The following is a 22878-nucleotide window of genomic DNA, read 5'->3' on the forward strand; positions in this document are numbered from 1 at the left end:
CCCCTCTCTCCCCCTCTCTCGCCCCCACTTTCACCCCCCTCTCTCTCCCCCCTTTCCACCCCGCCTCCTCTCTCCCCCCCCCCTTTCCACCCCGCCTCCTCTTTCTCCCACCCCACTCTCTCCCCCTTCCCACCCCACTCTCTCTCCCATCCCACCCCACTCTCTCCCCATCCCACCCCCCTCTCTCTCCCATCCCACCCCCCTCTCTCTCCCATCCCACCCCCTCTCTCTCTCCCCTTTCCACCCCCCTCTCTCTCTCCCTTTCCACCCTCTCTCTCTCTCCCTTTTCACCCCCCCTCTCTCTCCCACTTTCCACTCCTCTCTCTCTCCCTCTCTCCCCCTTTCCACTCCTCTCTCTCTCTCCCTCTCTCCCCCTTTCCACTCCTCTCTCTCTCCCTCTCTCCCTCTCTCCCCCTCTCTCCCCCTTTCCACGCCTCCCTCTCTCCCCCTTTCCACTCCTCTCTCTCTCTCTCTCCCCCTCCACCCCCCTCTCTCCCCCCCTCTCTCTCTCCCTCCACCCCCCTCTCTCCCCCCCTCTCCACTCCCCCCTCTCACCCCCCCTCTCTCACCCCCCCTCTCTCTCCCCCCCTCTCTCTCCCCCCTTTCCACCCCCCTCTCTCTCCCCCCCTTTCCACCCCGCCTCCTCTGTCTCCCTTTCCACCCCCTCTCTCACCCTTTCCACCCCCCATCTCTCTCTCTCTCTCTCTCTCTCTCTCTCTCTCTCTCTCTCTCTCTCTCTCTCTCTCCCCTCCCCACCCCTCTCTCCCTCTCCACCCCCCTCCTCTCTCTCCCTTTCCACCCCCCCTCTCTCTCTCCCCCTTTCCCCCCTCTCTCTCTCTCTCCACCCCCTCCCTCTCTCACATCCCACCCCCCTCTCTCTCACATCCCACCCCCATCTCTCTCCCTTTCCACTCCCCCTTTCTCTCTCTCCCTTTCCACCCCCTCCCCCCCCCCTCTCTCTCTCTCTCTCTCTGTCTCTCTCTCTCTCTCTCCCCTTTCCCACCCCCCTCTCTCTCCCCCCTCCACCCTCGGAAGTAAGTACTGCCACGTGCAGTGTCAGCAGGCTGTGAGGAAAGGAGAATGAGAGGGAACTGGGAGAGGAGCAGATAAGGGGAAAGAGCAATGGGTGAATTGGCAGAAAGCAGCACACAGTGAGGGTGAGGGGACAGAGGAAGCATAAACTGTAGTATACAGAGAATAAGCTGTAGTATACAAAGAAGTTGCAGCATTAGAAAATTGTAGCGAAATGCAGGAAGATCTGCAGCGGATAGGCACTTGGTGCAGGGAGTGGCAACTGACCCTTAACATAGACAAATGTAATGTATTGCGAATACATAGAAAGAAGGATCCTTTATTGTATGATTATATGATAGCTGAACAAACACTGGTAGCAGTTACTTCTGTAAAATATCTGGGACTATGCGTGCAGAACGATTTGAAGTGGAATGATCATATAAAATTAATTATTGGTAAGGCGGGTACCAGGTTGAGATTCATTGGGAGAGTCCTTAGAAAATGTAGTCCATCAACAAAGGAGGTGGCTTACAAATCACTCGTTTGACCTATACTTGAGTATTGCCTATCAGTGTGGGATCCGTACCAGATCGGGTTGACGGAGGAGATAGAGAAGATCCAAAGAAGAGCGGCTCGTTTCATCACAGGGTCATTTGGTAACCGTGATAGCGTTACGGAGATGTTTAACAAACTCAAGTGGCAGACTCTGCAAGAAAGGCGCTCTGCATCGCGGTGTAGCTTGCTCGCCAGGTTTCGAGAGGGTGCGTTTGTGGATGAGGTATCGAATATATTGCTTCCCCCTACTTATACCTCCCGAGGAGATCACGAATGTAAAATTAGAGAGATTAGAGCGCGCACGGAGGCTTTCAGACAGTCGTTCTTCCCGCGAACCATACGCGACTGGAACAGGAAAGGGAGGTAATGACAGTGGCATCTAAAGTGCCCTCTGCCACACACTGTTGGGTGGCTTGCGGAGTATAAATGTAGATGTAGATGTAGAAACTGTTGTTTGGAGGATATGGGGACAGTAGGTTGCCATAGATGGGGCAGGGATGATTTCAGTCAAGAGTTGGGAAAGTGTTGTAAGGATAACTCCCATCTGTACAGTTCAGAAAAGCTGGTGATGGAAGGGGGGATGGTGGAGGGATCCATCTGGCCCAGGTTGTGAAACAGCCATTGGAATCAAGCGTGTTATATTCAGCTGCATGCTCTGGCACACGGTGGTTTACTTTACTCTTGGCCACCGTTTGGTGGTGTTAGAAGTGTTGGGAAGGATCTTGAGTAGGGTGTCCCTTATTTCAGGGATTGGTGGGAGAGAATCCTTCCAACCAGAACCAAACTAATCCCAACATTGAATCCTATCTCTCTCAGTTCATACCACTGTCCACTCCACCAGCCCCACCCATTTACCTCCTGGAGGCCTAGTTGTCACCATCCCCACCCCTTTACCTCCTGGAGGCCTAGTTGTCACCATCCCCACCCCTTTACCTCCTGGAGGCCTAGTTGTCACCATCCCCACCCCTTTACCTCCTGGATCTTCACTCGTCAACTTTGATGTCACGTCCCTATACACCAACATCCCTAATGCCAACTGTCTTGCTGCTATTATACACTACCTCCCAACATCCTTCGGACTCCAAATGCACTACCTCACTCCTCATACACCTTACTAACTTTATCCTAACACTCAGCCATTTCTCCTTCAAAGGAAAGGTATACAAACAAATCTGTGGCATAGCCACAGGCACTCTAATGGCATCCTCCTACGCCAATCTGTTTGTGGGCCGTCTAGAGAAAACTTTCCTAGCTTCCCAAAACTGCAAAACCTGTGATCTGGTTCAGGTTCATTTATGATCTGGACTTGGGGCCAAGACACCCTATCTTCATTCCTTCAGATCCTTACCAACTTCTCTTTCATCTACATCATCTGGTCCTCAATGCAGCATTCCATTTTCCTAGATGGTGACCTTCTCCTCTCTGATGGGTCCATCCACATTCTGCCCACATTAAAATGACCTACTCCCAACAGTACCTGTATCTCGACAGCTGAAATCCATCCCATATAAACTGGCCACCCAGGGACAGCATATCTGCAGTGACAAGAACTCCCTTGCCCTTTATGAATAAGGTCTTACAAAAGTCATCACAGACAAGCACTATCCCCCAGACCTAGTCTGCAAACAGATTTTTCATGCCATACACCCACACACACCCTTTCCTCTCACAATTCCCATGAACCAGCTACAAGGGATGGTCCTCTTCCTCACACAATACTACCCCAGTCTGAAACAACTGAACCACATCCTTTGTTGGATTTTGATTATTTATCATCATGCCCTGAAATGAGGGACGCCTTATCCAGGATCCTTCCTACCATGCCTAAAGTGGTGTTTCGTCACCCATCCAAACTCCACAACATCCTAGTCCATCCATATGCCACTCCCAATACTATCCCCTTTGCCACAGGAATCATATCTCTGTGGAAGTCCCAGGTGCAAGATCTACTCAGTCAACCCACCAAACACTTCCTACTGCAGTCCTGTTACAAGCCATTCCTACCACATCAGATGCTGGACCACCTGCAAAAGTCTCATCATATATCAACTCTGCTGCAGTGATTGGATAGCTTTTTATATTGGACATTCAGCTGTCCACCAGGATGAATGGCCTCCGCAAAACGGTGGCCAAGAGCAATGTGGATAACTCTGTGGCACAACATGCAGCTGAACATAACATGCTTGATTTCAATGGGTGCTTCACAACCTGGGCTATCTGGATCCTCCCCTCCACTACCAGTTTTTCTGAACTACGCCAATGGGACACATTACCTATTTTCTAAATCATCCGTCTTGTGGTAACCTACTGTCCCCATATCCTCCATCCAACAGTTTCCATCCGCACCCGCCTCTGTCTGATAACCTACTCCAAGTCATGTCCCCTCAGGCTCACTGTGTGCCACTCTCTGCGTACATTCCCTTTCTCTGTTCCTCTCCTTTTCGACTCCTCCCCCACATCCCGATGCTGCACCTGTCAGTCTTGTTCTGCCACCATCTACTCCTCGCATGCTGCGCCAGGCAGCACTTACTTCCTTCTCCCCACCCCATACCCTGCTATTCCTCTTCGTTTCCCACCCCACTTCAGATTGCTGCTTCTGTTCAATACAACACACAGTTGGCTTCTGGTCAAAGTGCACAGAAATAGCAGTCATATGTGCACGAGGTGTGCCTGCATGTCTTTTTTCTTTATGAAGAAGGCTGTGGCTGAAAGCTCAATGTCTAACTGTCTTTTCATTGTGCCTGTCTGCAACTCAACGTGTTACCTTTACAGTGAGTAGCAATTTATCCTTTTCATACTATTTTTGATATTCCAATCTGGACTTTCCATTGTGTGACTCCTGCAGTAAGTATCCCTGCCAGTTCAGAAGAAAATTAAAAATATATGTCATTAATCACACTTCCTACAAATGATCTGAATAGCTAGATTCAGGGATTGAAAAGTTCTTACCTACATAGCAAGAAGCAATATTTGTTATACAGCTGCATGACAAACAGTGATGTAAACAGGTCTCATTGTGTACAAATGTAAGAAAATAATTACTTTCAAAAATACTGTTTGAATCAAGTATAGCTATTAATACCTGAGGTCCACAGTTAAACTGAGGAGGAAGTGGCTTTCCCCCCCCCCCCCCCCCCCTTCAAAGCAGCAATTTTCTTTATAATTTACTCAAATTTAGGTAGCATAAGCATGAATAGCACTAAGCAATATTGTGATAGTGTATTCTTAATACAGTACAGAGTAAATTTTCTTGTCTTTTGTTAATGTGTACTTTGACTGATCCCACATCCCTGAAGGTTGTTCTTCTTGATGGCATCTACAGAACATGATAGATAAATGAACGAATGAACAAGTGTGTGTATGAGTTAAGGCTCTGAGTCACTTACTCTCCAGTCTGCTATCAGTGTATCATTTTTTTATCTTTTCTTCTTCTGTTTCTTTTCTCATTATTCCAAGTGACAAAGGATTTGATTTTACTCTCCCATACATATTGTATGTAGATCCAGTATGGTTATGTGTGTGACTTCTGCTCATATGAGAATGAAGTGCCATTTCAATTGAGTGTTTTCATATCATATGAATTTCATTATGTTGTAGCAAAGGGTCCGTGTGGTTGATAGTTCATGCTGAAATGAATTTCAGGTATACCAGTACCTTTGGATGTCTGGCAAGAATGAAAATGGAAATTCAACAGGTGTTTGTGTTAAGACTACAATGAATTATTCAATAGCTGAAAGTCCGGCATTCTCAATAGAAGGTATGAGAGTATTTTTAGGATATTGGTGTTTCCTTTTCTAATTCTGTAAAATACCATTGCATTTTATCTAGAAAATTATTGAAAAACTGTTCAGTTAATTTGCAAAGAGTGGAACAATATTTATGAATGGTTTATAAAGTAGTCATTGGTATTTTTTGACGATGCTTTATTTTAAAATAGCTGATCCCTAGCATTGCCTGGGTATGTATTTATTCCAGTATTATTAGTCCATCTCTTCCTTCCCCCCCCCCCCCCCTCTCTCTCTCACTCTCTCTCTCTCTCTCTCTCTCTCTCTCTCTCTCTCTCTCTCTCTCTCTCTCTCTCTCTCTCGGTCCATATCTATCATCTGTCCATTTCCACCATCCCATTTCTCTGTCCCCTGCTCTGTCCATCTCCTTTGCCCTCCTCTCTCTGTCAATCTGCTCCTTCCCTCTCTGTCCGTCTGTTCCTCCCTCCTCCTTTTGTCCATCTGGTTCCCTCCCCCTTTAGGTCCATCTGCTCCTCCCTCCGTCTTTTTGTCCATCTGCTCCTCCCCCCGTCTTTTTGTCCATCTGCTCTCCCCCCTTTCTTTGTGCATCTCCTTCTCTCCCTCTCCCCATCCATTTGTGCTCCCCCTCTCTGTGTCCACCTCCTCCTCTTCCCTTCCTCTGTCCAATTCCTACTCCCCCTCTATCTGTGGCTGTCTCCTCCTTACCCCTACTTGTCTGCCCATCTATTCCTCCCCCCTTCTGTCTGAACATTATCGCACGCATCCCCAACAGGAGGCTGGTGGTTCTTACCCCCACAGTTTTCAGATTGTAGCTAATAATTTCATTTAAATCAGTCCAGGGGTTTAGAATGAGCTTTTAACACATGGCTTCGCCTACGTGTGCACATGTCAAATGTATCTCACATATGTTTAACATATTTGTGCATATTCTTCACCTGCATCTCTAGCAAATTTTGCACTGCAGTTTCATTTTCATGCAGCTCAATGTTTCGTATGTCATATCTTCTGAACTATGTGCTGTACAATGGTGTACATCCAATGGTATATGTGGCTCCTTTCTGCAAAATGTGTTGTGAATAGAGTTAGTAGTAAAGAGGTAATAAATTAAAGCTTCACGTATGATGATTCAGTTTTGATGCATCTCTGTATTTGACATCCTATCTCTTCAACTGTGTTTCATACATTCAGTGGTATATGTGAATACTGACTGCAAAATGTGTCGCAAAACAGTTAGTAGTCGAGAAGTAATAAATTAAAATGCTATGCTTCGTGTGGCAGTTTTACCGGATGAACAGGGAGAATGCAGTAAGTGATAGACTTTTGTCATTTTGTTTGGGTTGTCAGCAAAAAGAAGTTTTGTGGAGGTTTGAAATTATGTTTCAAGTTTGTTGCAAGACTCTGAGTACTCTCATTCTCAAATTCCGAATGACTAGAGTATGGGTATCTGCACATTGTGGGCTACAATGCATCTCACCTCCACCACCACCTCTTTCATAGGTAGATGGGTCTCACCCCAAAAGTGACGATTCACAGACAGTGAGTGATGTGTGTACCAAGTTTGGTTGAAATTGTTTCAGTGGTTTAGGAATATAACTTTTTTATAATATGTATGAATGTTTCAAATGTAATATTTGAAATCAGGAAAAACATATGTCCTCTTTGTTTTGTGTTCCTTTTTTTCTGAAAAATAAGTGAACTAGCCATTGAAACATAATTTTGTTTACCAATTTTTTCCCTATATTATTTATGAACTTAAAATTTGATATTATTTATGTTGTTCTCAAGAGAATAGTGATTGCATCACTGTCCTAATTTTGTTATTGTTTTGTTCTCAGGTTATGATTGGGCATCTGGCCAGTACTCAACTTGGACTGAGAGCACATGGAATGAATTCAGAGTGCGCATGTTTCTCAAGCCATCATACAGGCATGAAGTAGTGACCCTGTGCATTGGTATTGCCGTGATGTTTTTCTCATTTGTGATTGTGTTCTTCATTAATACACGCTCAAATGTCCTGTTTGGTGATGTGTAAGTATTATTGTTCAAACTGCTACAGTGCAGGTAGTTTCATTAAGTTAAATATTTAGCAGAGCATATAAATAATTGTTTGTCACTGCCATTTTTGTTGCACTAACATTGTTGAAAAATGGTTCAGCCAGAGATAATGGCGAAGGTGAATCCAAGCTCAGAGAACGTGCGCAACAATGCATCACTGACAAGTGTTTAGGGCTTCAGCGAGGCAGATGATGAGGCCCAACAGCTTCCACTATTTTGTGGCCAGAGAGATCCATTTTGAGCCATAAAATTGCAGGAATTTGGATGTAACAAGACTTTGCCTTCTGCTAATATTTTACCCGTAACCCATTCTGCCATCGTCAGAGCGAGCCATTAAGAATAATGGTTAAACGCTCCATTCTACTTTAGATACTGGTAGGGGCGACCAGTTGGATAGGTGTGTGCAGAATATTGTAGTGGAAAAAATATCACACGGGCCACATAGGTTGCACAGATATATGTGAGTGCAACATGATACACAAGCATGTTGTGTTGCATATTATGGTCAACAGACAAACAGTATTATCGTCTAGGAGAGCTAAGTATTTTTTTATTTATTTTGAAACCATCAACACAATTAATTAAAATCACTTTTCAAACTTTTTTTCTAGGCCTTCACTGTAAATGGAATCCTCAGGAGGATGATACAGGTGTTAATATCTGAACAGTCTCACAGTCCCAAGTGTGATCTTTTTTATAATAGTGCTTGGCCATAGCATATATTTCAGTCTGTATCACACAGGTATAGCTTCAATGTTGTTCCACGCGACATCAATGAAATATACAAGGGGCATTCAATATGTAATGCAACACATTTTTTCCCCATCAATTTCAGTTGAAAAAATGTGGAATTTGTTGTGGCATACTGTGGGATATTCCTGTTTCAGCCCCTATACCTTCATAAATGATAGGTGGCAGCACTATACATAGCCTTCAAATGGCTTCTGCAACAGAGATGTGTTCCAAGCAGAGTTGTCATTGATTTTCTTTTCACAGAAAACAAGAACATTGCAGATATTCATAGGCACTTGCAGAATGTCGATGGGGACCTGGCAGTGAACAAAAGCATGGTAAGCATATGTCATCATTGCAACGAGGTTGCACAAACTTTTCCAATCTCCCAGTGCCTGCTGGCCACACGCAGCTGTTGTCCTTGCAATGTTGGAGCATGTGGATACTCTCATTTGAGGAGACTGACTGATCACAATGAAACACCTCGCTCCTCAACTGGATGTCTCTGTTGCCAGTGATGATACACTTGTCCTCCAATTAGGGTACTTAGTGATGTGTGCCCACGGGGTTCCTCGCCATCTCATAGACATGTTTATAGAATAAAAATCTGCTTCATTTAATAGAAATTGAAGAAGCAGATTTTTATTCTATAAATGTGTTACTCAGTTGTGTGTGTTCTCCTGATCAGATATTTTGTACCTAACAGAAGACCTGAAGGACCATCTCTGCAGAATTTTCTTGTGCTTTACGAGGCTGATTGTGACAATTGTTTGTCGAACATTATCACAGGCAGTGAAATGTGGGCTCATCACTTTGAACTGGGAATAAAACAGCGATACGTGGGGTAGCACTACATCATACCCTCAGCAAGTAAAGTCATGGTGATGGTCTTCTGGGACTTGGAAGGGGTTATTCTTTTTGATGTCCTCCCTCATGGTGCAATGATCAAGTCTGAAGTGCATTGTGCTGAAGAAACAACTTCAGCACATTCGTCGCCACCAAACAAACTACTTCTCTATAACAATGCAAGGCCTCACTCAAGTCTGTACACCTGAGAGGAGTTCACAGAATTTCATCAGACTTCTTATTCATCCACCCTACATACTGGATCTTGCACCTTTAGACTTCCAAGTCTTTGGCCCAATGAAGGATACACTCCACGGGAAGCAGTACATGGATGATGGGGAGGTTATTGATGTAGCAACACATTGGCTCTGACAGCAACCAGTAGAGTGGGCCCTGCGGGCGTACAGGCCTTCCCAGTAAGGCGGCAGAAAGTTGTCAGGTTGAATGGAGATTATGTTGAAAAACAGGGTTTTGTAGCCAAAAGAGTGGGGTATTGGAATCGTGAATAAAACCAACCTTCTTTCAGAAAAAAAAGTTTTGCATTATTCGTTGAATGCCCCTTGTATGTTAAGTGTGACAGATATATAAAAATACTCTGACAGGGTATTTTATACATGCCTGCCCCAGTGTCACCTCAAGCTCAGAGCTGTCATCAAAGATTATCAGTATGTGGTTGAGCTGGAACTGAGGAGAATGATTGATCTTAGAAGGAATGGGTCTTCCTTACTGTTTTCTGACAAATTCTCCTTCATCCTGCCCCACAGCAGTTATTGCACATTTGTTAGGTTAGTGCAACCTGGATGCCTATTTCTCCAGTTGTCTAATAGATAAACGTGAAGTGTAAGTTGCAGGCACCATTGAATACAGTGGGTGTCACACTGAACGTGTTAGTGCATTGGTGGTCATCTGTATTTAGGTTTTTTTGGTTTCCATAAATTGCTTAAGCTGAATGCTTGGATGGTTCTTTTGAAAAGGACATGGCATGTTTCCTTTTGCATCCTCCCCCAATCCGAGTTCGTGCTCTGTCTAGAATGATCTGGTCATTGACAGATTGACAGGACATTGAACCTTAAATGTCTTTCCTTCCTTATTTCATACAATACAATCTGAACAGAACCTATTAATTTGGGGAGGTTTTAATGCTTAAGGTACTGCATATCTTTCAGGCAGCTGCACATGTAGTATTCCAGTCACACAATGCTCGGCCATGTTTAGTAAGGAGTGTGTTAGCATTTTGAGATGAAAATTGGTATCACTGCTTCCCTAGCCATCATGTTCTGCTGCCATTGAACAACAGTAGGGCAGCAGCCTGTTTGTATTGTCCTGCTGAAGCCATTGACAGTGCTGTATGGATTGAGTACAAATCTTGTGGAAAGAGACGCCATATGTCTTCTATGATTCTATGGCACAACACTTCCATGATCTCTGACTTGCAGAATTCATTGCAGCGTGAAGTTCTGTGAGCCCAGTCATATACTTGTAACTTCAGGCTAAAACCTGTGGCATAAGTGTGTTTTGTTTCTGCATGGGTGCAAGACAACAAAGTGTATTCTTAACCTGTATTAAATGTCAATAGCAGGATTATTTGTGAGCAAAAACAATGAGACTTGCATTTTAAATGCTTACAAAAGTGATGCGAAATTGCATTTGTTTGGTGCCAGACCTAGACACCTGGTGGTTCCACTTTCATATTTCATATAATAAATATGTAATAAATCTTCTTACAAAGTTTCAGTCATCAGCTTCCTCCTCCAAATGCAAAAATATTTTGTTGACACTGGCCTACCTAGGAAGAAACAATCATCATAATAAAATAAGGGAAATCAAAGTTCACACTGAAAGGTATAAGTGTTCATTTTTCCCACACACTGTTCGAGATTGAAAGAATAGAGAACTATTGTGAAGTTGGTTTGATGAACAAACTGCCAGGTACTTAAGTGTGATTTGCAGGGTATCCATGTAGATGTATATGTAGATGTATGGGGATGGTAACACTATTGGTCTTACTATACTGCAGTAGGCCACACAGGACCAGAAATCTGCAGCCATCTTCAGATGCAGCTAAGGCATAAGAAAGTAGTATTTCTAATAATGAACTACAAGTATATGCAATCATTATCTTGTAGATTCGAATGGGACTCAGCAGTGGGTAAATAAGCATGTGCCTTGAATAGGCAATTATTTCTTTTATGTAAGGGACCCAAGTATTATTTGTTTATTTCTTTATTTCAGTACTTGGATTCTAATAAGTGGGTCATATTTAGTGAAATCTGCTGTTCACAGTGAGAGTCTGAACCCCCTGGTGTTAAGGTATTGTTACTGCAAATGTGCTAAGTTTGTAATGTTTCTTGTGTTTGTTAAAGAACATTAATAAATCCTGTCTTGTTTCTTTGCCCATAGATTTGAACATTGATAATGGTATGTCATTGACACTTATGCAGGGATGAATAATAAAAACTTACAAAACATGGAGTAATAGAACCCTCGTATTGTGCTGTTTGTAACAGTGCATAACTAGTGGTATCATTGGAGCAACAATTCTTCATAGTGTTATTCTGCTACTCTTTCATTGCATTGTGTGTCTCCATTCATGAGGAGCATAGTGGTCAGTTCTGCCTTACATAAACCTGCCAGTATTGTATCACCAATTACATAGTGTAAGAGACTGAATTCTTATTCAAGAGGAACAATATTCAAAACCACACCCAGATTTAGGTTTTCTGTGATTTTTCTGAATGAAGAGGAGACTTGATTAGTGGTGAAATGGAATCTTGTGGTGCAAGGAGAATTTTTTTACTTATCACACTGATTTACATCAGTCATAATAATGTGATGTTTAAAGCTTTCCCAGCGTACTGATTGTTCCATAAAAATACGGGAGAACTGCCGGATATCAGTAACTTCCTGCCACAATATTTCGGCGCAGAGTCTTCTGGCCATCTTCAGGTGAATGCCACTGTAGTAGTGTGTGTAGTACTGTGAATGCGGCAAATCATATATAGGGCAAACAACACGAACTGTGCAGGAACGCATTGTGGAACACCAACGGCATACTCGCCTTCTCCAACCCACGAAGTCCGCAATTGCTGAACATTGTATTTCCACGGACAATTCCATGAATTACGACGACACAGAAATTTTGGCCCAAACATCAAACTTTTGGAGCTCGATTATCAATGAATCTGTGGAAATAAGATTGTCTGTCAACGAGACTCTCATCAGTCGAGATAGCGGATATCAGCTAAACTCTGCTCGGAATCCTGTTATAGAGAAACTTCGTAGTCGACGTAGTTATCTGCATAAAGATGGGAATCGACCTGACACCGATACGCCAGGCTTTCACAGTGGAGGGCGCGTGGCGCAGCACACGGAGCCGTTATGAACGCGCACGCTGAGCAGCGCATGTGCAATGTCACCTCAGAAGGCTTTAAATAGCGGAGCTCAGCACGTACTCGCCAGTACTACTACAGTGGTATTCACCTGAAGATGGCCAGAAGACTCTGCGCCGAAATATCGTGGCAGGAAGTTACTGATATCCGGCGGTTCTCCCGTGTTTTTATGGAACAGTCATAATAATGTTTTATTAGAGTGAGCCTGCATGAATGTCAGCATTATAGAAAACTTAGATACAAATAAATAAGTAAATAGGAATAAAGTTCTCAATTTCTTGTGGAATGTAATTATTATGTCTCTTTCCTGTGTAGCCAATGCTTTGTTTAATCTGGGAAGGCTTGATGAAAGGTTATTAAACTTTATCAGATGATCAAAATGTTTTAACTTTCATGACACCAAGTCATATTTGCTAAAAGATACCCATCTTCTACAACAGATGTCCCAAAATGAAAAACAATCAATTTGAATTCATCTATGCTGACTAAATGTAAAAAATATTTTCTTTGTAACTATTTATATATGGTTGTTATCTTCAACGTGTGCTGTGCACAAAAATTGTGTGATATTTAATATGTATGAGCTTCTGCACAAGTGGATCACAAGAAAACTGTAAGTAGTAGTTCTTCCATTTTTCACCACTAACTCTATGTAAAGACTGATCATCAATTAAAAATTGCACGTGTTTTTACACAGGGTGTCCCAGGAGGAACAGTCGGTATTTGGCGATATGACAGGAACGATCATTCAAAGCAAAAAAGTCTAGTAAACATGGGCTCTAAAATGCATACCTTAAGGGCTGTGAGCAGGTGTTCCACAGAAGAGATGTTTCACACCAGTGAAGATGAACAAGTGCTCATGGCTCTTAAGATATGCACTTCAGAGCCCATGTTTACTCGACATTTTTTTCTTGTTTTGATCCGTACTACCACCTCTCAAAATATGGGAAGCAAAGAGCTTGCAGTAGAAGAGATTTGTTTCGCAGTATTGAAGATGAAGAAGTGCTTATAGCTCTTAAGGTATGCATTTTAGAGCCCATGTTTACTAGACTTTTTTGCTTCGAGTGATCGTTCCTGTCGTATCTCTGAATATTGACCGTTCCTCCTGGGACACCCTGTTATTACAGTAAAGACAACAGAACAATGCAGCATCTCACACATCAAAAACATCATATATAAATGGCATAGCACACAAAAAAACACACTTAAAAATGTGAATAATTTCCCGAAATGCATCATGCAAAATATAAATAAAAGAAAATCATGACTGAAGCAGAGAAGTTATTTATAAATGAATCCAAAGAACACATAAATCTTATCCTTGCATTAATATTCCCTCAATAAGATAAGTAATGAAATGACCATCTCCGAAGTTGAGCTTCATAATTCGACCGATGTAGGCATTGGATATTCTTCTGACTGAGGAATCACGATGCTCCATAAAAGCCATTCTTAAGGCACAGTTGTTTCTCATATATGTAAATGACCTTTGCTTTTGACATTAGTATTAAAATCAATCCAAACATATATACAGTGGCAGAAGAAATGGTAAAACATGTTCTTAAAAGTATCTTCGAGCAGTTTTCTGTGAATGACGTGTCTGAGTTTCAGAGAGACGTAACGTATTCACTTCTGCAGATCCAGATGTACTACACCAATGATAAGTGAGTAAATAGTATCTGGGGTGAAAACTTCAAAAAATTTTAAGTTTTCATATTGATGATTATTTAAACACGAAAAAAACTCATTTTAGAACTCCTAAAACAACTTAGTTCAGCCACAATTGCACTTAGAATCATTGCAAATCTTGGCGAGAGACAGATCAGTAAGTTTGTATTTTGTGTATTTTCGTTCAAAATGCCATATGGGATAGTAGTCTGGGGCAACTCATCTTTAAGAATGGAAGTCTTCATTGCTCAAAAATGGGTATTTGCTTAAGGATTTAGGCATTTGGACTGCTGTTCACAGTACATTTAATCCATTATGAAGATTCTTTTGCAAATAATCCACTTCAGTTTAAAAGGAACAATGATGTACATCATTACAATGCTGGAAGAAAAAATTACTTCACATTAAGGTTGCCTTTAGCACAGAAAAAGGTACAAAAATTCCAACCACAGTTTTTGATAAAATGTCTGGCTATTTAAATTTGAGAGAAAAAAACTGAAAACTTTTCCTCGGCAACTCCTGCTCCAGAGTAGAATTTATCTTCTTATAATTTGTAAAAGGTGGTGGGTAGGAATTAATCGCATCTGTTTTTCTTTATTAATTTATTTAAAAGAACTTGTAGGTGGACAGTATGTAGCCATATTGACGAATGAATGGGTAATGTGAACGTCAAAAGATTCATCCCATGTCGCAATTACTCGTACAAATGATTCATGAGATATGAAACTAATATCTGGCTTGGTTAGCTCACACAATTTTTTTAAATCCAAGATACATTAATTGTTGAATTCTTGAAATGACACTCATCGATTCCAACATAAATGAGGTAGCAAAATTGGTATAATTAATAATTCCTTTATCAAACAGCAAAAAATGTCTCCCCTTCGTTTTTGTGTCTAGTTCAGGTAATCCAAAACTTGTTTTATCATGCATTTACAGACAATAACAACAGATCAAATAAAACTAATAACGCAATATTATTTTCCTCCTACACCCCCCCCCCCCCCCCCACACACACACACACACAAAGGCACAAATTAGTATATATATAATTTTCTTCTTCTTCTTTTTTTTTTTTTTACTCTAGACAATTTTTCTCTCTAAGGTTTGCTCATATCAGGTTGCTTAAAATGGCTTACACAAAAAGAGTGAAGAACATTGTTATTTCAGCCACACCAAGAAAGAAACACCCTTCATTGACACACAAAGTGATCCACTAATTATAGTAATGATAGTGGCTGTACCTTTTGAAACAAAGTGTGTTGGATACAGCTTTTTAATTACATTATTATTCTCTTACATTGTAGTTATTCTTATATTCATAGAGGGATGTTTGATACGATTGTCGGCTTCGACCTGTGACGTGGGAAACATGTGGCAAACACTGTAAACTGTATAGCGATTAAAACACTAGAACTTGATGTTATTGGTGATTTTTTTCAAACGGGTTAAGCTACAGTTCAGTCTGTCACCACAAAAAAAAAAAAAAAAAAAAAAAAAAAAAAAACCACACACACACACACACACACACACACACACACACACACACACACACACACACACACATCGTTACCTTCACCGATTCTCAGCCAGACTGTCACCTTCTAACCTAACCATTCCTTGGGCCAAGCTACAGAGAAATCTGCCACCACAATCAGTTCCCCCCCCCCATATGCATTGTCTTTGTCAACTAGCAACAAAACTGTGAATATATGCACAAAAGCTGATGTGACAGCAGTCATTAACATTACATCTCTGTCCAAACACAACTTGAATCAAACATCCCTCTTGAGCTGTAATTCCAAATAGTGGCAAATCTCAGAATGATGAATGTACCTGGTGACTGTTGGGTGTCATTCCCATCAGTTACATAGAGCCACCAGCACATAATACCATGTTCCTCATAAACAAAAATAACATAGTATCAAGAAAAAGAAAAATGTGTTGTATCATCTTATCAGCTGTCGTACATATTGTAAAATGTAATAAAAATGCTATTTTTATTAATCAGCACTCAAGAAATGATAACTTAATGAACCACAAAAGAAAAATATACATTACCATCAGAAAGCATTAGCAGATGACAAAATGCTTGAAAATGGCTGCATACATTCATTTTATCAGACTAACTAATTACAAGATAGGTAATATCAGTTCCCATCTGAGTGTGTGGTCTGTTTATAATGTCCACATTTTCAACAAGACATACTTTTCTTTCTTATAACAATTAGAGTGGGTCACACAAAAAGTTTCTCGTTACAAACTTTGTCATACATCCTGTATTACAGTTGGGGTACCTATTCTTCACATAAAGGTAAAAGGTAATATGAAAATAAGAGTAAGGGCTCTTTGAAACTGTTCTGTTCATAATCAGTGCAGACCACAATTTGGCTACACAGATTATAAAGGCACATGCACATCGATCTCAGGTACGATAGTCTGTTTTCGAGAATGTCATTGGATTTCACCTGATGTTTACCTTTCAGGTTGGTGGCGGCAAGTTGCTAGGGCAGCGACGCAAATCAGATCTCCTTGACGACCTTTCCCCGGCTGAGTGACTCGCTGTCGCCCATTGCTCAGCTGTAAGAGGTCGGCATTCTAGGACACCTGATTTGCGACATCTGTAAGGACTGTTGGCGGTGTGTCTGCGCTGCTGGATGCCCTGCCCCAAATATGTTATACTCTTGTAACATTCCACAGAGTGAATTGGAACGTTGGAGTGAACGGTGGTGTTTTGAAGTGTGCGGTGTGCAGTGAGGTTCTTCCCTCTTATTTTATCACTGCTGTGAGCTTGTTATATTTGTATGTATACTGTATTTTTAAACAAGAATGTAAATACTGAATTATTTATTAATATCTTTGTATATAGGCCATAACAGCTTTCAGTAATGTTAGGTATATAGTCAGTGTGTGTGACTGATTGTGTACAGCAAATGTGTCATTTGCTAAATGTGCTTTCATTATTGTGTGAAGCTGTTCTTACTGCCACCATGACTTTACTGGTTCCAGCCAAATACTACTTATTAATTGTAAACTCAAATGTTGTACTTAAATTACAATCTCTCTAAAACTTTTATACAAAGTAAAATATAAAATATGATCTGTGTTTTTTAATGTGTAGCAGATAAATGTATGCATGGGGGGAAAAAAAAGGAAAAAAACGAGGCATACATAAATTATGGGAGATCTACAGAAAGAGGCAGTTCATATGTAGACCTACGGTTAAATCCATTCTGATTTAGGTCTTGGGATCCTTATCACCAGTTCCTATCCAGACAATTTGGAGAAGAAGAATGAAGAGTGGGAAGTAACTGTAGTGTTGGCAGTGGATCACTGCTTCAGAGAAATGTCTCCAGTACTTTATCAGGACTGTTCTCATCAGGCTTTCATATTTGAAAATCCCTCTTCATTGAAATGGAAGAAACAGTTGTTCCATTATGGTAAGCAGCAGAGGAAGATCAGTGCATATGAATAGTGGGTCATTTTGTATCACATATGCTATGTACTCCTTGACGAACAAGAACATGCATATTGTGATGTTCGGTGCAACATAGTATTAAGCAATAGTAGCTTGATGCAGCTCTTCACCTCTGCCCACTCCATGTGCAGAACTTTCTACAATCCCCTCCTGTATATCAGCACTGAGACTCATGTAGTAGCTTTCTTCCAGTCATTTTCATTTATCAAAATATTGCAAAGCAATATCCAATAATGACAGGGAAGGAATCATATTAGACATCTCTTACCATTTGAAATGACGAACAAAAGCAAATTGTATTCAGTAGTCCATATGAATATTGTACAGTGTGCATCTGCTACTCTCTGCTATTATAAGCACAAGTGTGATGTAAAAAGGAAAAAAGCGAATGACAAATTATTTTATCATTTAATTCACAGAAGATTAAAAGATTTTTATAAAACACACCTGCAAACTTTCAAAAATGTGTTGGTTTGTTCATGACAAGAAACTATGTGCATGAATACCTATTGTTAAAAGTTTGTTAATAAAGTTAACGAAACCACACTGATGTGCACATAACTTAATGCCATTTTAACCATATTGTAACCTAAACCTCAATCAAAAAGGAACATGTAAGAATGCTCTCTCAAGATATAAAAAGAACCAATAAATCACACAGTGTAACACACTTCTGAGTGTGTGCATCAACTAATATTCCTCTGTGAGCAGCAGATTTAAATTTTAAGAACTTTTTTGATGCCCACAGTTTTTATACAATTTTCCACAAATGAGCAGCTCAGGGGAACACAAAGGTAAGCGCCAAAATCATAGTTTTGAGACTCAGTGGATTTAAAGTTAGAATTGACCTACAGATCTGCATAATTTTTTTCGAACATTGCCTTTATTCAGTAGTGCTTTTAACATCTGTCTTCGTCTATGTAGACATAAATAAAACTGAGAACTGACTAAAACAAATGAAGTATACAACAAGTATTAAATTGTGGTCGAATAGATGTGATTACGCTTTACCAACCATACATCATTAAAAATACATGGTGATAGAAAATTACTTATGAAAACTTACAGCAACTATTCAACACTTTACTCAAACTGCATTCATAATTCTCATCACTGACGTGTTCTCTGTCCGAAACAGTTGGCTTTAGTGACATGAAAAATCCATGATGAACTGGATTTATGTAATCTATGAGTGACAGGACAGCAGCACTTTCTTCTTTTCAATAAGTCTTGGCCCGTTGTATTTAAGTCGACGGGTAGGAACTGGGCATTGCCTTCCACATTTTCTGAAACTTATTTCGTGCCAGATGTCATAACAGGACTTCTGCTTATGAATAAAGATGACGGAAATTCTGAGGTCACCTGCATACATTCCTTAGGTTGATATCTTAACCATGAACTGTCTTCTTTCTTGAGACAAATGCTTCTTTCAAGTGCTCTATTTGAAAGAAATGTTCTCTTTTCATATTGTACACAAAAAATGGATTCTTCTTATCTAACTTCTGGATGATATACAACCACTGAACTGGACTGTACACATCTTGTACTTGCTGGCGAACATAATTGTCAGTTGTTGCGAAATCTCTACCAGGGGGTAACATCGTGTTCACACTAACTGGGAAGTGGTGTTCAATCACATGAAATCTTCCAGTTGATATTAGATACTTCCAAAACAGAACCACGTTACAGTTCTTATTTAGGCCTCAGCAGTTATCAGATATCGCGATGAGAGTCTCTCCTTTTATGTCATAACGTAAAAGGCAGCTTAAAGTTTCCTCTGATCCAGGGACAGCAGTTCCACAAGAAGCAGTGCCCTTTGTTCTTGCCACAGTCATGAACATTCAGGTTATATAACCAAATTTTCCTTTTGTAAAAAGCTGGCCCACACCTTAATTTAGGAACTGGGAGGGTCTGCTGCAAATGAAAAGTCACAACATGAAGATTACTGTCTGCTTCTGCTCGTTTTGTCTTGATTCCAGTGTTAGCCTGCTCGGTCTGTGTGTGACGGTGGTGTAATTCCAAGTGACACTCAAAACTTGCTTTCAGCTGGGAGTCAACAGTACTCTCACTTTTCACTTTTAGCATGTCACAAGCCTTACACATATCGTTCCTTAGTGGCTTTACTCCTGTGTTATATTCTTCAGTGAAAATTCGACTGCACTTGTCTACAGATACAGGATCAAAGGACATCTCCTTAAAGAAGACATTCTTACAGTGATCGTAACAGAAGGCAGTTGTTGAGTCTGCAGGTACAATCTGCCACCATTGTCTGAGCGTCTGTAGTGACTCTCATATTTCAGTATTTTGTCAATGTGTTCCCTGATATGATTAACTCTTGTTTCAGAGTTAGCACGTGGACGCGTTTGTCCTGGGGTGGCGTGCTCAGCCCAGATGAGCTTTTCTTCTCTATATTTTCCATGCTACCGTGTTTATTATGCAGACCATGAAGAAAAGTTTGCGAGAAAAGCTTTCTTGCAAACTTTAATATTTCTGCCGCCAACTTTTACACTGTAGGAAATAGTAAAATTTCTCAGAGATTAATCGACTACTTTTTGATGATGTGCAACAGCATTATATTTTATTGCACTAAATAAAAATGCATTTTGAACATTAAAATCACCCATTTCCCAAATTTTCTGAACGTTTTCATCACATTTGAATCTCTTACTTTCTCAAATCACTTATGAGAGCACTGGCAATTAGGTCCCACATTTTTTTTACTTACAGTCTCTCCTGTACGCAAAACATATTCTTTTCCCAAATTATGACGCAGCAATACACCGTTCATTGTTTTGGGAAATATGATCTGATTCACTATTAATCTGTATCACAACAAAAATTACTATTATTGTTATCATTAATATTATTACATGTAATAATATACATGAAAAATGTACTGTAAGAAGTGGTGATTCTAATGTAACCTCAAAATTCTTGTACTTCAGGAACATAATGGTTTGTACATGCACTTACCAGTATGTTCAAGAACGTACTAAATACATTATATTTACAAATTAACATACCTCTGAGTCTTCAGGAATGTATTCTGGATCTTTCTTGAAAATATCAGTACCACTGGATTGTCATCTTCAATCTTGCCATAACTTCGGAAGTAGTACAAGGGTTACTTTTACTAGCTGCCATTTTCTCTGTCACTTACCATTATGTTTCCGCAACAGACGGACACTGGCGCTTACCGATAAGCTTCGCCCTGACATCTGTTGATTGAATTTAGAACTACTAATAAGTGTATTGCATTGTGTACCTCACAGGTGGCATTAGTAGCTATCTATCGCAAAATACACAGTGATGGTGCTTACCATTGTTTTTCCCCGAGCTGCTCAGTTATTGCCATCCCCTAAAACCTACCACTCTGGGCAGTCGCCCACTTTGCCACCCTCCCAAATATGCCCATGGCCATTTATCATGTTGTATCTCCTCCTTTCCCTCAATATCTTCTCCAAACTAGACCTTCACAGAGCCCTCCCAAATATGCCCATGGCCATTTATCATGTTGTATCTCCTCCTTTCCCTCAATATCTTCTCCAAACTAGACCTTCACAGAGCATCTGTTAGCAAGCAGTCCCATGTCAATGAATTTCCCATGTAGTTCTTTTTCCTTACAACCTTCTCCTCTCACCAACCCTTTCCAACAGACTTTCATTACTCACTCTTTCTATCTAATTTATCCACTTGATTTTAATCCACATCTCAACTACATCTAGCTTTTTTTCATCTTCTCATCTGTATCCATAGAATGCCATGCTCTAGACAAAATGGATGTCAAGGCTTTTCCTCAGACCTTTATCTAGTTTGTCACATAATAATCTCCTCTTTCTATTGAATGCTTCCTTCACTACAGCAATGCAGGTTTTCACCTCCTGATGACATCTTAAGACTTTAGAGATATTACTAGCCAAGTAAGAGCATTTAAATACCTTGGAAGGACTAACTTGTCCTGTCTTGATATTTACCAGTCTCCTCCCTTTGCCAGTCACCATATGCTTTGTTTTTGTTGTATTCCACACAAGTTTCATTCAGATCTTTTAGCATTTTATGTACAGTTTGTTCTCTTTTTGCTATCACCTTCTGTCATCAGCAGATATAGATTCTATCCTCTTTCCACCAATACACACTCCTTTTTTTTTTCCATCTAAGCCTTTAACTGTAATTTCTTCGATGTATAACTTGAACCATAAAGGGGAGAAGCAACTACTTTGTCTGAACCTCCATCCAGTGCTGCTTCCTTCCGATGTTTCATTTCCAACCCGTATTTGGACTTTATGTTGTAAATATAGATTCTGTAATAGTCATCTCTCCTTCGTGCCTGATCCTTTCCTCTGCAACAGTCTATCAGCTTGGAACTTAGCAGGCATGGTGGCAGCTTTTAGAACCTCTTACTTAATCACCACTTATCACTGTAACTGGAAGAATGCTAGTGTATCAACAAAACCTGAATGTAAATTTGTCAGAATTGTCTTGGTTGGATGGCAGTTGCCAGTTACTCAAGCACATAGGTGCCACTCTCTTCATTAACCAGGGCAAGTAGCATGCCAATGGCACCAAAAACCCTGACTTTTTACTGTCTCATCAACAGACACTTATGGATAGCCTTGCTTTTCTGCTCTTGTAGGCACACACCGTAAATATTTAAGGGTTCTCAGAACAACTTGAGGTAGGATTTTGCCTCAAATAAACAAGTCAGTTGCAATAAATCATCTAATATAATTGTAAGGCACATTGTTCTCTTAATATCAGCAGTTTACATGGCAAGGGACTGATTGCTACAGCTGTGTTAGGCACTTGCTGTGTAAGATGAGAGCAAGACAGCAGTACCAGGTAAATGGCTTCCCTTGTGCATCTTTTATGACATTTTCATCAATCATGTTAAAAATAATCCTCTTCAAAAATCAAGTACTCACTAAACGGAGTAACTACACATGTGAGCCATTTTTACAACACATCTGCCTCATATACTTTGGCATTTAAAATAAGTATAATGCTGAAAAACACATGTAACTGATCTTGTACTGAATGAAAACTGCACTGCCTCGCAGATCTTTCAACAGCGATTCTAAAATACAGTCTAGCTCATCAACTCATATTAACACTGAACCAATGATCAGTGTGATTAATCTCTGAAGGCACAACATCAAAGTTTGAAGGCACATCATCAGAGCCAATGCCCTTGCCACAATTTTAACACCAGTTCCTGTCAGACCACCATAGTTAAGTGCTGTGAGGCTTGGGTAACCACTAAGGTCTGCCAAGTGCTGGAGGGAAGCAGGGTGCATTCAGCCCTTGTAGGGCCAATCGAGGAGCTACTTGATTGAGAAGTAGCAGTTCTAGCCACGAAAACTGACAATGGCTGAGAGAGCAGTGTGCTGACCACATG

At 40.7% G+C, this 22878-nt stretch overlaps 1 protein-coding gene across 3 annotated transcripts in view; it reads left to right on the forward strand.

Annotated features, from left to right (window-relative positions):
• Positions 1-17105, forward strand: part of LOC126100310 (nicastrin) — a 142979-nt gene extending 125874 nt beyond the window's left edge. For 2 of the 3 annotated variants that reach the window (XM_049910919.1, XM_049910920.1), the window contains exons 10-13: positions 5212-5326; positions 7151-7343; positions 13035-13357; positions 16492-17105. In XM_049910919.1, coding sequence (XP_049766876.1) covers positions 5212-5326; positions 7151-7343; positions 13035-13104 — 378 coding nt within the window. In that variant the 3' untranslated portion in view covers positions 13105-13357; positions 16492-17105. The remainder of the gene's footprint in view (positions 1-5211; positions 5327-7150; positions 7344-13034; positions 13358-16491) is intronic. The other variant, XM_049910921.1, reaches the window with a different exon arrangement.
• The last annotated feature ends 5773 nt before the right edge of the window (positions 17106-22878 follow it).

The sequence above is a fragment of the Schistocerca cancellata genome, chromosome 9, assembly GCF_023864275.1.
Source record: "Schistocerca cancellata isolate TAMUIC-IGC-003103 chromosome 9, iqSchCanc2.1, whole genome shotgun sequence".
Taxonomy (NCBI): domain Eukaryota; kingdom Metazoa; phylum Arthropoda; class Insecta; order Orthoptera; family Acrididae; genus Schistocerca; species Schistocerca cancellata.